Raw genomic sequence first — 12,978 nt, 5'->3', positions numbered from 1 at the left:
ATTCTGGATCAGCGCAGCATTGCTTGGAACGACTATGCCTCTCCTTCCCTACGAGGCCCAAAGGTCGGTGAGGGGCATGTGTCGAGCCCCTTCCCTTCCTGCCTCTTATCCTTACCAAAATAGAGTATGTCACCTGAAACTCTCCATTTTCCGTAATATATGATCAAGAGAATGGCCGAACTGCTTCCGCATTCGGCCGTGTCATCGTCACTGATCTGCCCACCTCACATACAGCACTCAAAAGATCGGAGGCGGAGACTTCATTGGTTGCAAACTTTTAGGTTATCACACTCTGTCAACCAGTCGATGACGATCACTTTCAGGTGTGCTGATGTGTCGTCTTACGTCTTTTTTTTTTCTATTCCCCGGTTCGCATCCTTGAATTGCTCGTAGAGCTTCATCGGGAGCCTTACGCATTCCGCATCAGAGGGCCCTATAATAATAAAAAGCTGAGGTGCGACTCCGGCAAGTTACCAAAAGGAGCTAGCTTTGGAAGGAATTTTTGTGGCTCCTTTCGTTGGTCACTTCATTTATCTGCCAATAGCAACACACGCTATTGGACAAATGGTACTCCACTCAAAGCTTATATACACATGAGCACAAATGCAGTATTACGAGACCGCAACCTGCAGAAGTATGTAATAGTCATGTCCTCATAGTCCTACCGGTACAGTTGACAACTTGTGCTATTGGTTTTGTCGGCCAGCATCTAGCCTTTGGTATTACTACATTTGTCCCGATGAATTATGCCTTATGATCAAATGAAGCAGGCAGCGCAAGCGACGTCGTTCATCTTCACTCTTGTAGTACCAATGAACGTGACAAGAATTTAGCCTGCTAGAATGTATTCCGCATAGGTGCACCCACGTTGAAACAATGGTTGCCGTTGTTAATAATCGGAAGAACTGCAAGCATATATTAGGCGTCGTTGATAAGTGGCGCAGTAAGATATTTTCGTTATGCTTGAGAAGCGGAAGCTGCAAATATTATATAGGCGGATATCCAATGGAGAATGGGTGTCGAATGATCGGGGTTTGGACTGAAAAGAGAAGAACTGGCCGTCAAGTGGTAGTCATAATAACAAGGATGGAGTTAACAACCTAGGTTGACGCTTCTTTTTGGGCAACAAATGCAATAATGAAGTAGTGTCTTTTCGCATTTCTATGCACGCTAATAAGGTGATGGCGACGCCGGGGATGAACCTCAAAATTGCCGGCCCGTCGCTCCTCGCTTGAACCTCGAAATTTTTCAATATCCCAAGTTTTTGTTCAGAAAGTGATCTTTATGATGGTTAATACGGCGGTGAGATAGTAGTTCGCACGGAATTTTTCCTCCAGAGAAAGGATATCCCATACAAAAGATTCCGCCATGATCAAGACAACCACTCGGGCGGCCATCCATATAATGGTGGGACACCGCCTCTCATATATCTCCACACTCTTTGACCACCTTTGCACAAGTAGTAGAACGTACACCTATAGAAGTACACTGATAAGCAGCCAACAAATCGTCCATGTCTTACTATTTTTCCTAACAATCAACCTTCAGGACATCCGGCCATTTTATCTTTCGCGACGTTTTAAGCACTTCAGGCGAGCCGGAAATCGCTACAATTTATGTGTTGAGCACATGGGACAGATGCATGAGGCTTATCTAGTTAGATAGCGAGGTAAGTTGTCAGTTGATGAAGGTGGACTAAGGGGAACGAATTGGTGAAAGAAAGAGATGGCATTGATGGTGTTTATTATATACGTACGTAGATGGAGCGAGGGCGCCCGGATGGCGGGTTATCTTGATAATGGCGGGGTCTAATAATCATAGTAATGGAAATTCTGGAAAAAATCCGTGGACTATCTCGCCACTGTAGATCTTCGTATATGTTAAAGCTCCTCCAGACTTCGCAGAAAGAATAGCAGCAGTCCCCATCATTGATCCCGGTCCTGCCCTCTTCATAGCCTTCCAGTCAAATTTGCCACCAGAAATTGCCAGACTCGATCCGTGGATCGCCACGTTCATTTCACTTATCATCCTCAGGCACGACCCTTGCGCCTTCTTCATCTGCGTGATTAATGAGTAAACGTTGAACGCTGAAGCTTGTTATCTTTGTTCCTTACCCATTGCTTTTTGCTTTTGCCATTCTGTGTTCCGTTGAAGAAAGGTTTGGAATTATAGATCTGAAGTACCAGGTGTATCGTTAGATGTCTAAAAAGACGCCAATGAAAATTTGGTCTGTGATATCAGCCGGTTCGAGCTGCTCCGTCTTAACTGTACGTAAAGCGGTTTCCTCGAACCCGAAAGAACAAAGGAAATTCAAGTTTGATACGTCTCGTCTCAACAAGGTTCAAAGAACCAATCAATTGATGACTGCGTGATTTTGACGTTCATATGTTAAAATAGTGTGTGAGCTTTCAAGATTTTTTCCTCGATGGGGCTGTGCTGTATTATTCATTATCCATGATACCATGGTATTATTATCCTCTCCTTCGGACGGCGACGGTAGAGTTATCACAACCCTCTCATCTGGCTGGAACTCTAGAAAACTCTCCTACTTTTCATACCTCGCGCCTGGTGGTTGATGTATGATTTGCCTTCCCCCCTCTCTCCTCTCCTACTGTGCAATGCCTCAGTCTACGATCCATTAATCCATAATCCACAATCAGACATAAGGCCTAAGGAACAATGCAATAATAGTGCATGAAGCAATACAGCGAGAATATTGGTATTAGGAGGCAAACCATGATGAAAGGTTTATCCCACGCGTCTCCGGTAAGAAAAAGGAAAAAAAAGCTAAAGAATGAAGGAAAACCGATCAGATTATTTATAGAAGCGAAGAAGGATGGAAGGAACCAACGAAATAACCCTCGACTGTGCTGAATCTTAGTTTCTGAACTTTGGCCTTCAGGCCTCACATTGCACTTTGCTGCAGTCACGTTCGCCTTGCTTGTTGATCTAATAACAGTAACGGATGTAATAGATGATCTTCCCAGCCAGGTTGTTTGCGCTCATTTCTTGGTACTGTATCCGACATGTGGTATTCAAACAACTTCGAACAATCGGATTAGGAAAGCAGCACTGCTGCAGCAGGATGTAGAAATGAAGGCTAGGTGCATGAGGATTCAAACTGCATCACTGTTTTTCTTCATGGACTATTCTTCACGTTCTGTCGACTACTTTCCATGCGGTTGTAACATGCATCATTTGGCAACAAGCCTTACCAAGTACTGCTGCTGTATGGCAAATGAAATACGGAACGTTGAATAAGGTTAATGTTATTGGCTCTTACGGTGAAACAGTATGTACACACAATACACAGGACGAAGCACCCGAACGGAGACGAAAAGCTTACGGGTTCGTGACCTGGTCAGACACCGCGAATTCTATCATAGAGCATGTAGAATACAGACTTACTACAATGTGTACACCATATTGTAGAAGCAGTTAATACCTTGTAAGTACGTAGTTGCCAGCTGCTGACTAGGCGCCTCCCATTTGTTCTTACACCGTGCTAAGTTAGGATGACGAGAGAAGGTAAGGCGGCTTGTGTCATGTATCATTCAATTGCGATATGCCACGGAGAAGGAACCGCAAACAACGATGATGAAAATCGAAGATAACATTAGAACAATGAAATGGACGCTTCAGAAATCGTAAACAATAACCACAGGACCAGAGAACACGAAAGAAGAACAAACAGTTATTAAAAAGATCGAAGTAAGACCTTTTGAACATGAGGAACGAGGAACAGGCAAGATAGACTTGACGGATATGGAGATGAAATCACGTGAACGACGGAAGTTGGGGAAAAGACACTTGGCTAATAAAACGTAAATTGTAAATTTGTAAGTGAACATTGATATACACTCAGGAAGCGAGCCCAAGCAAAGAAGTAATGAAAAGATTTGAAATTAAGCAAGTGGGCAAAGAAGCATTTGAACCCGTAATTCGCAAGCCGCGAGCTGACTAAATAAGACCCTTTTCATGCACGTAATTCCGCTGTTTATTAGTCTGTAATAAGGTCTCCAGCCTCGGGCATTCTGCCATCTGCCTTTCCCGGCTGGCGTGGTCTTGGGGATCTTGAAACCTGGACTAAAACCCCTGAATCTAATCAGTGAGCCCCGGTCCCTAAAGGATCCTTAAAACGTAGACAGGGTAACCAGAGAAACCAAAAACGTGCCTGACAGACCTTTCTTGGCCGTCATCCGTCATTTGCTTTCCATGATTGCGCTACTTCTGCGCTTCTCATTTGACGTCGATGGCACAGGGGTCATGGAGGATGAAGGGCATCCGTTCACGTTACTTCTTACGTTACGGTAGTTCGCATTCCGTACGTTTGGAAAGTCTGGCTATCTCTTGATGGAATGCTTGGAGACTCAAGACCCCGACTATTGGAAATCAGAACTAACTCGTAGCAGGGATGTGCGACTTGTCCACTTTTGTGGTGTGCTCGCTGTTGTCGCTCTTCGCCGTCCCTTCTGCTAATATAGATGATTTTTTTTTTTTGGCGTTTTCGTCGCCTCCGACGTTCCGCCTTTGAGTCCCGTTTGTACCTTGATATGACTTACCCTGAATTCTGCAATCTGCAACCTGCAACCTTCAGTAGTCGAAAAGCATAAGATCCCTGCTCCCTAAATAAGTAGAAGAGCTGCCCTATTACTCCTGTTTCCGTTCTCTTTCTTCTCATCCATCACTACTTTGACAACTCTTGTCTCCCCTATCACCACAGGTCTTGAAGACGTTGACTGCTCTCAACACCCCCTTCATCACCCATCAACATCTCTACACTTTTATTGGCCCCATTCGTAAATACTACTACCATCCGGCGTGCTTGTCGCTGTGTATATCCTGCCCTATAATCAGTCTATCCCCCCTCTCTCTACGTCTCTCCTTCATAAGCCGTTATCGGCTCTTCCAACGGCTGCGGCTACTACAGCATCTCAAGCCACTCTGTCCCTGTCCGTTTCGCCATGTCAACGTCCGCCAACCCTTTACACGTTGCCGGTGGATCACCGCAGTTCATTGATGGTGGTTATATCGAGCTCGTTGCTGTTATCGGTACTGGCGCCTACGGTGTCGTCTATCTCGCCGTTGACTCAAGATATCCGCAACCTGTATACCGGGCGATCAAATGCATGCGAAGAAGCGGTCTTGATGAGCGTCAAAAGCACTTTCAACGGCGAGAAATGGGTCTTCACCGTCTCGCGTCAGGGCATCCCAGCATCATCACGATGGACAGAATATTTGAAGAAGGTGATTATATCTATGTTGTCATGGACTACGGAGATGAAGGAGACCTTTTCTCTATGATTACCGACAAGAAAAGAGTGAGTGGACTTTTCTATCATGGTTTGTGGTCATGACTAATGGCCACCATAGTATGTCGGCGACAATGAACTCATCCGCAATGTCTTCCTACAACTTCTTGATGGAGTTACCTGGATGCACTCTCTCGGTATCAGTCATCGTGACATTAAGCCTGAGAACATAGTATGCTCTCAGGACGGTACCCGAGTACGCATCTGTGACTTCGGTTTGGCGACGTCAGAGGAGCGCTCGAGCGAGTTTGGTTGTGGTTCGACTTTTTACATCGCACCTGGTAAGTCTTCCCTTCCTCTTAACTTGCTTTAAACGGCATGCTCATTTGCCTTAGAATGTCTTGGAGACTGGTTCCCCGAGAACAAAACCTATCCTACTCGTTCCGGCGATATTTGGTCCCTCGGCGTCATTCTCGTCAATCTTGTTTGCGGGCGCAACCCTTGGCGAATTGCCTCTCCTTCCGATGAATCGTTCAACTCTTACCTGGCTGACCCCCATTTCCTCCGTAAAATCCTTCCTGTTTCCGACGAGTGTCTCTACATCCTCACCCAGATATTCACGGTGCACCCTGAAGAGCGCATTACTCTACCTGTCCTGCGTCAGCTTGTTTCGAAGGTCGAGACTTTCAGCATGTCAGTGGACGAGCTTCGTCATGCCCACATTTCCGCCCAGCAGAAGATTGCCGCGACGCAGCCTCCCGTTTTGCTGTCACTTCCAAAGGAAGACGACAGCTGGTCGGAGCAAGAAGAGCTCTTTGCATATGATGATGACCTGGAGACTCCGTCGTTGCGAAGCGATTCCGATTCACCACGATACCCTCTTTGTCTTTCCCCTACCACCTCATCCAACGGGGAATCATTACCACCGACACCCAATCTCATCCCCGACGAATGTATTACATTCGCTCACCAGCCGCAATCTCCTCAATTTTGGGAATACGTTCCCAAAGCAACGTTCGAATATGAGCACAACCAACGTTCTACCGATGTTCATATCAAAGGCTCTTCTTTGTTTACCTACAATTCCGCACCGACCACATATGCTCAATAACAGCTAGCGGCCTTACATTGTGTTTCTCAACTCCTTGATTCTTCTCCAACATATTTCATTTTATCGCGCATTTTTTGGGTTTATGAAGCACGGCATATCCAGCATACACACGACAATAATATAGTTTTGACATCTTGTTGATATTTTACGTTAGTAACGACCTGTTGATGACGATTGTTCATTTAGTGTTCCTCTTTGGTATAGATAGACCTGGGTAGGATGTATTATATATATGTATAATTGTTTAGTCCCTATTTTGAAATGATACTTATCATGTGCCTTGAACATGGTGTCTGCAAGTTGCCGGTCCACACTTGGAGGACTATCAGCGGTCTACGCCAAGAAAATGCTGCAGCATTCATTACATTGCCAAGTGCCAAAGATCGGATTCACATTTCAATTTTTTTCCAATGTCCAGGCTCCGAGTGAGATGTTGACGGAAGCACGCGTTAAATATTGCATTATTATTATTACCCATAATTAAAGCTGGGACGGCGGAACGGAACAAACAAGCAAACAGCATCAAACAAACAAAACGCACTAATAACGGCCGTCAAAATCCCCCTGACTCCTGAAGCTCAGGGTCTAGATTCTTAACTTTTTTAGACCCAAATAAAAAAAGCTGAGCCTCCCTTTGACTTCATTGACTCCGCTGACATTCCTGAAGCTTAAAGTCATCTATTTGCTGAGTTCTGGAACGCAGGTTCGGAAAATTAACTCGATAAGATTTGCTCATGTTGCTTCTGGGCCCTTGCTGTTCCGGCCCTTTGGTCATTGCGATTTCTCGTTGGACGTCCGTCATCACCTTCCTCCTGCTCATGTCGAGTGTTGACACGTCAGGACAAGAATAATGATGCGTCCACCAACAATACCCCATTTCTGAGTCCTCAGATTGCATGTCCGTCTTGTTAAGGGCCTAAGTTGAAGTGTGGCGAATGACGATGACGGTCGACGGGTGGGACGTTTACTGATTCGCTGTTTGCGGCATAAGGGTACACGTACGCGTCATGTAAGATGGCGAGCAAGCAATTAAACGCGTTAATATTTATCTGCTGTTGTCTTCTCTTGTTGATTGTTGACCTTGTTCTTATTGTTGTCGCGTTGACATCTCATCAAAAATCGGTTCTCCCAGCATTCAACTTGTAGTGAGCTTTGTACAGAGTTCCGAAAGTGAGAAGAGGGGCTAATTACCCGGTGACAAGAACAAGGTACCGGCAATAACATTGATTGATGGCTAATCGCATCATCTTTATTTGTAGCCCGGTGGCATAATAATTTAACTGTCTGCTGTTTGACTTGGAATATTATGGTAATATTCTTCCTGCCATCATGGTTCTTCCCCATATAACTTTCAAAAAGGGCGAGAAGGAAAGAGATAAACCCTCTGCTATCCAGTCATCTGCTTCAATAGCGGTGCCAAATCATCAGTCAACCCCATCGACATCGTCCATTATTGGTTCGCCGACGTCCAAATATCATCCCTCATGGCTTCTTCGGCGCAAACCGAGTATCAACTCCAAAAGGACAGATGCACAAGATAATCATTTGAGCGATACCGAGTCGTTACCTACTGCCAGCAGCTCCAGCTCTTTTGGCGTCCAGTTAGGATTCTCTCCGAAACGATATGCTAGTGAAATCGAGAAGGAGTCGGAGAGCAGCAACAATCAAAAGGATTGGGCCAGAATATTTCCTAGTAGATCTAATAGTGAGAATCGATCCCGCGACGGCAATCCTGGTGACGGACCTTTATCGTCATCCAAAAAAGCAGGTTGGATTTATTCGAGGCAGACGCATGGAGACGCCACTGCGCGAGCGCCGACTCCGTCCGAGGCCATGGAGAATGTCATTGCTGACGATGTCTTCGGATTATCTGAGAGTATGGGCACTTTAGGGCTAGCTACAGATGTCAAGCCTGGTACGTAAACTGACGATTTGCCAAGCATCTTCTGACTCAAATTTCAGACGTGTATGCTAAAACTGCCGACGATCAAGATGCCTTGATTAATGGCATGGCGTTGCACGGCCGTCCGCCGACTCCTTGCAAGCTCAGCAAAATACCGTTACCAGCCATTCCTATCGTCTATCCCACCCCCCTCTCCCCTCCTCGCCGTTCTATGCCTCAATCTCCTCGGGCTGCGCAACACATGCAGCGTCAACAAAGGCCGGAGACTCCCCCGAGCATCTGCCATACTCTTACAGGGGTAGATAAGCCGAATGTAAACTCCTCAAATAATCGATATCTCAGGCCAATCTCCCCCTCACCCTCTCCAGCCTCTTGTCGTGCATCCCCACGGCCTCTCAACCAATCTCAATTACCTCGTGTACCTGTTGTAACGACTGAATGGCTTAAGCGTAAACCTTCTACAGGTCGGCTGCGTCACAATACTTCCTTATCGGTAGATAACATACCTGTCCCGCCTTCTCATCCAATGGCAAGTACCGTTACACCGCCCCGGCCTGTTCAAAATGGAGAAAAGCCCAAGGCGTTAGATGATTCTCCTCAAATTGAGCAGAGAACCTCTTCTAACCGCAACCGCACAGTGGCCCGTTCGTTTTCGACCAATTCTGACATCGACGGAGTTTCATCTTCCGAAGGAGAGACTGGGTTCTCAAATCCTTATTGCATTCCTCATGCAACAAGGCCCTCAAAATCCATAACGAGACCGTCTGGTAATGGTCCTGATAGGGGTTATGAAGTTAAGATCACTTGCTTGGATGATCGAGCAGATAACGAAGAGATGAAATGGCAGGTCACTATTCGCCAGCGGTCGCCCAAAACCTCTTTGCACCACCCGACAAGTCCTCTCCAATTGAGTACAACCACAAGTTTAGCACAAGCACCGGCCACAGCCAGTTCGATCAATCTCAGTCTATCATTAGATAAACCTACGGGTAAGCTGGTGTTTATCAGTTTCCCCATGGATATTCACGCCACTCCAACTACAAGGCGGCGGAGAGGTTCTCACTCCCAGCCACCTATTTTATCACAGACATCAGCTTCACCCAAGAATACGTCTGGGTCTAACCATCGACCATTCACCCCTCCCCCGATTCCTGGAACAATGGGTGCTATCATGTCGAGACCGACCACACCAACGTCGTCTGGACGTAAAAAGCCCTCTCCAGCTTGGTCACCGCCAATTGCGCCGGGCGATGGAGCGGATTCAGCTTGAGTAGAAGAAAGGAATGGGACTGAGAACAGATGTAGGATTGAGTTAAGAAAGGACATTCGCCGAAATGAACATGGAATGAACGATAGATCATGCAGAAATGCATACAGTCGATCAACGAGATTGACGTTTATGTTATGATCTTCATGACCTACTTCAACGCCTCTTCGAAAACATTACCACGGCGTACCTAGAAATGTCCATCAACACGCTCATTCTTCATTGCAATGAATAAAGAAAGTTAAAGACCACTCACTTGCCAGACACGCGCCAATCAGGTTCTTCTTTATCGAGCTTCTCAGCGATACCCTCATCTAACCCAGCACTGGTTGTGGTATCAGCATTGCCAGTCTAGTATGGGACGTCAAGTACATCAACTCACATGGTGTCGGCCTTGTTGGTTCTCAAACTGAGCAAAGTGATTTGACCGGCCAAAGGGCCTAGAAGGAACACATGAGCTCTCGTATCGTAGACTAAAACACGCATGAACGGAGACCTACCAATGGCTTCATCAAATGGTGTAGTAATGGGCCACCACGCATCACCTATCAACCTAAAGCGAACAAGTCAGCTTCTAATCAACAATAGAAGAGACCCGACTTACTTTCGGTAGTTTAAATCACCCTTGAAGATGACTAAATCAGACTTTTGAAGTTCTTCCAAAACGTCCGATGCCATAGCGGGCAAATCCTGATAAGCATATTGGGTTGTCCAGAATCCACCCAGAGCAGGAGCCTTGCCTAAGGGGGTGTCAGGCGGTATAGAAAGCTTGAAACGTCCTGATTCGACGTGCGCTTTCCATCGTTTACCGAGAGAGACGAGCGACGTGGTATCCTCATCGGTGAGGGGCTGAGACGCGTGCTGGGAGAAGAAAGTGGTGTCGAGAAGGGAGTCAATAGCCCAGGTAAAATCGTATGGGAGGACGTCGCTAACGAACCAGGGGATAGCTTTTGGGCTTTGCACTTAGTTAGCAATAGATGATATGTGTTCTCGTTCCGCGGACGTACTGGAATACCACCTTGCCGACAAAGGGAGTACAAGAAATCAAGAAATCAGCAAGGATAAAGTCCGTGAAAAGCTGAAGAACATTTCGGATTTAGCCAAGGATTATCAGTGTTTATACCCGCCTACCTCGAAACCAGCTACAAAGGGTCAACCATTACTCTCTCTCAAAGGTGATAAACCCACCATTATCCATGACAAAGTCAACTCGGCCATTCTTCAATCCCTTGAAGTGCTCCCAAGCCTTGCTCAAATCATTTCGCAAAATAAACTTCGCCTGTTCTGCTTGAGCTTCAGAGCCTACAGCCTGTAGCTTCTGAAGGTCTTCATACTTAAGGTCAATGAGAAGCGAAAGGTCCTACATTTTAGAGAAGATCAATTACAAACATCAAACGTCGGAATAGAGGCATGGACTGACGGTTGCGTTACCCCACAAGTCCGCTTGGATCATCTCCCTACAGACCAATACTAATCAGCGAAATTAGATGACAAAAGTTGTTCTACCCACATGAATGCAATTTCCAAAGCGGATCCAGGCTTTTCAAAATCCTTGTCCAATTCATCCTTTTTGGCAACAGCAGAGTTAATCGCCTTGGCAAGGTCTAAAAGCGAGTTTAACCAAATCCCGTTATCCAGGCTATTCACCACTCACGGAGGATAGCTCCAGAGCTAGACTTGTAAGTCTCAGCCTTCTGATCAAAGAAAGGGTCGTAACTCTTCCAATGTTGTGTAAGAGCGAAGTAACTCCTCAAACGTCGGTAGCTTGATTCAAGGATTAACGCGCTGAATAGTTTAACAGTTCAGCCAACTCACAGGTAACACTCAGCGAAAAGCCAGTTCATAGTGCCCCATTTCCTGTCCTCTTCGGGATAATTAGCAAGTTCGTCATTGTAGCATTTGACGTTGATCTCGCCGTCCTCCTCGATAAGGCTATGAATGTACAAGTCAGTTTGGACTAGGAAGTGAAAATTGGTATATTTACCTGAGAGGAGCATTGTGGCCCATCTCGTACTTCATCTCTGATATCTGGGAAATAATTTTCTTGCCTTCGGCAACTTTCGCGTCTTTGTCAGCATCGGATGACATGGAGATCTCATGGTTGGCGTTGGAAATGGCAGAGATCACATTCGTGAGCACGACGGGCCATCTAGTTGAGAATGGTAAGTGAACAGCTAGTAACACCTAGAGCATTGTTTACCTTTTGACAAGAGTAGTGTAGGCAAAGCTGCGCATGGTGCCCTTTAGTTTGTACCGAAAACTTGAAAGCTGCTTGGCAAGAACTTACCTTCCTTTGTCCTTGGGGGATATTCGGTCGTATGGAAGCTTGAATAGCTGGGGAAGGGGCATGATTGAATCTAGATATAGCTCCTAACTGGATATATATAACTCCAAAAGCTTACAGACGGCTGACAGCTGATATAAGTAACAAATATAAAGAACACGGAACGAATAGATGAAGAATGAACGAGATATCAAGCCTGCACCATCGCATCATTCGTCCGACCTTCGGAACGAACCCGGACAAGTTTGAAGCTGGGTGATGTCACCATTTTAGTACGGAGAAAGGGGCCTATGTCCGAAAGAACTCTCCCTCGGCGGTGATGCCCAATCACCTCCACCTCCTCTTCATCAGCAGACGGACGAGATCGATATTTCTAGAAGACCTCTTAATACCCTACTCATCCGTTGTTGTATTTGTACATCCTCAATTATAAGAGCAATTTGTCCTGCCTCCGCCGTTTTAACCTGGTCCTACAAATCCTGCAATTGGGCAATTATGTCAAACCCTCTTGATCAACCCGAAATTCCCACCCCGGTGCCCCCCTCTACCGCTACACCCACTCCTGCCTCTGCCGACCAACGAGACCACCAATCCGACAAGCGACAGCCCTTGGCAATTGAGTATAACAATCCCAATACGGAGGAGGAAGTACAAACGCTTGATTTAGGAGAAGGAAATGTGATCAAGCTGGACAAGTTGGGACCTATGATCATTAACAATGACGGGGTGAGTAACGTTGCTTTGCGTGATCTTGGAGCAAGGATACAGGTATTGACGTATTACTTTAGACCTTGTCGAGGATCCAAAATTGGCAAGACCTCCATCCCATTGAGCAAGAGAGGACTGTGAGGCTCCTTGTGAAGAAGCGTAATCTTGTGCGACTAAAGAACCTGAGTGATGTCGAGAAGGCAAAGGGAGAGGATAATGGAGAAGAGCTAACTGCCCTCAAGGAGGGAAATGAGGAGGAGTAATAGAAAAATTAGTACAGTATTTGTTGATTATAATCAAAATGGACGTAGCCCGCTGTATCTTTTCGGTTATAGGTTGGAGTAACGAGGAATGAGTGCCTTTGCAGGAGGTCTAAAGGACGAAGGGGTCTGATGAAAAGAACAAGATCCATTACTATCAATGTGCGGAAAACTTCTATCCGAAACTCTTCAA

At 46.0% G+C, this 12,978-nt stretch overlaps 6 protein-coding genes and 2 non-coding genes; 4 read left to right on the top strand and 4 right to left on the bottom strand.

Moving 5' to 3' along the window:
• Positions 1-34: 34 nt before the first annotated feature.
• CNAG_07658 (hypothetical protein) lies at positions 35-4,479 on the top strand (the record flags this gene model as incomplete). Its single annotated transcript, XM_012195402.1, has 6 exons — positions 35-124; positions 235-323; positions 610-634; positions 1,701-1,752; positions 2,975-3,104; positions 4,410-4,479. 6 exons carry the CDS (start codon positions 35-37, stop codon positions 4,477-4,479), a joined length of 456 nt encoding a protein of 151 aa, XP_012050792.1.
• Positions 630-2,281, bottom strand: CNAG_12616. XR_001045924.1 has 5 exons: positions 2,115-2,281; positions 1,757-2,058; positions 1,523-1,653; positions 868-1,475; positions 630-800 (listed from the first exon to the last, which is right to left on the bottom strand). It is a non-coding gene; the product is annotated as a hypothetical RNA (non-coding RNA).
• Positions 3,077-3,751, bottom strand: CNAG_12615. The gene is made up of 3 exons (XR_001045923.1): positions 3,409-3,751; positions 3,305-3,341; positions 3,077-3,227 (listed from the first exon to the last, which is right to left on the bottom strand). It is a non-coding gene; the product is annotated as a hypothetical RNA (non-coding RNA).
• Positions 4,480-4,572: 93 nt separating the features above from the next.
• Positions 4,573-6,646, top strand: CNAG_06568 (RAN protein kinase). XM_012195316.1 has 3 exons: positions 4,573-5,321; positions 5,374-5,593; positions 5,648-6,646. Exons 1-3 carry the CDS (start codon positions 4,965-4,967, stop codon positions 6,361-6,363), a joined length of 1,293 nt encoding a protein of 430 aa, XP_012050706.1. The 5' UTR covers positions 4,573-4,964; the 3' UTR covers positions 6,364-6,646.
• Positions 6,647-7,340: 694 nt separating this feature from the next.
• Positions 7,341-10,455, top strand: CNAG_06567 (hypothetical protein). XM_012195315.1 has 3 exons: positions 7,341-7,508; positions 7,566-8,278; positions 8,326-10,455. The coding sequence occupies exons 2-3, from the start codon at positions 7,693-7,695 to the stop codon at positions 9,534-9,536; spliced, it is 1,797 nt and encodes a 598-aa protein (XP_012050705.1). The 5' UTR covers positions 7,341-7,508; positions 7,566-7,692; the 3' UTR covers positions 9,537-10,455.
• On the bottom strand, positions 9,558-12,006 carry CNAG_06566 (hypothetical protein). XM_012195314.1 has 15 exons: positions 11,821-12,006; positions 11,734-11,760; positions 11,518-11,682; positions 11,349-11,465; positions 11,188-11,297; positions 11,044-11,137; positions 10,954-10,990; positions 10,722-10,893; positions 10,665-10,675; positions 10,541-10,611; positions 10,138-10,488; positions 10,034-10,086; positions 9,916-9,973; positions 9,790-9,858; positions 9,558-9,723 (listed from the first exon to the last, which is right to left on the bottom strand). The coding sequence occupies exons 1-15, from the start codon at positions 11,880-11,882 to the stop codon at positions 9,690-9,692; spliced, it is 1,431 nt and encodes a 476-aa protein (XP_012050704.1). The 5' UTR covers positions 11,883-12,006; the 3' UTR covers positions 9,558-9,689.
• A 181-nt stretch (positions 12,007-12,187) lies between these two features.
• The window catches only part of CNAG_06565 (hypothetical protein), a 2,212-nt gene continuing 1,421 nt past the window's right edge, over positions 12,188-12,978 (top strand). The window contains exons 1-2 of the mRNA XM_012195313.1: positions 12,188-12,543; positions 12,606-12,978. The exon at positions 12,606-12,978 is cut by the window's right edge and continues 287 nt beyond it. Of these exons, the coding sequence (XP_012050703.1) occupies positions 12,313-12,543; positions 12,606-12,788 (414 nt within the window). The 5' untranslated portion in view covers positions 12,188-12,312 and the 3' untranslated portion in view covers positions 12,789-12,978.
• CNAG_06564 (clathrin-coated vesicle protein) overlaps positions 12,914-12,978 on the bottom strand; it is a 7,177-nt gene continuing 7,112 nt past the window's right edge. The window contains exon 10 of the mRNA XM_012194885.1: positions 12,914-12,978. This exon is cut by the window's right edge and continues 543 nt beyond it. Within this exon, the coding sequence (XP_012050275.1) occupies positions 12,961-12,978 (18 nt within the window). The 3' untranslated portion in view covers positions 12,914-12,960.

The sequence above is a fragment of the Cryptococcus neoformans genome, chromosome 7, assembly GCF_000149245.1.
Source record: "Cryptococcus neoformans var. grubii H99 chromosome 7, complete sequence".
Taxonomy (NCBI): domain Eukaryota; kingdom Fungi; phylum Basidiomycota; class Tremellomycetes; order Tremellales; family Cryptococcaceae; genus Cryptococcus; species Cryptococcus neoformans.
The sequence above is the reverse complement of the archived record's forward strand: the minus strand, read 5'-3'. Positions and strand labels throughout refer to the sequence as shown.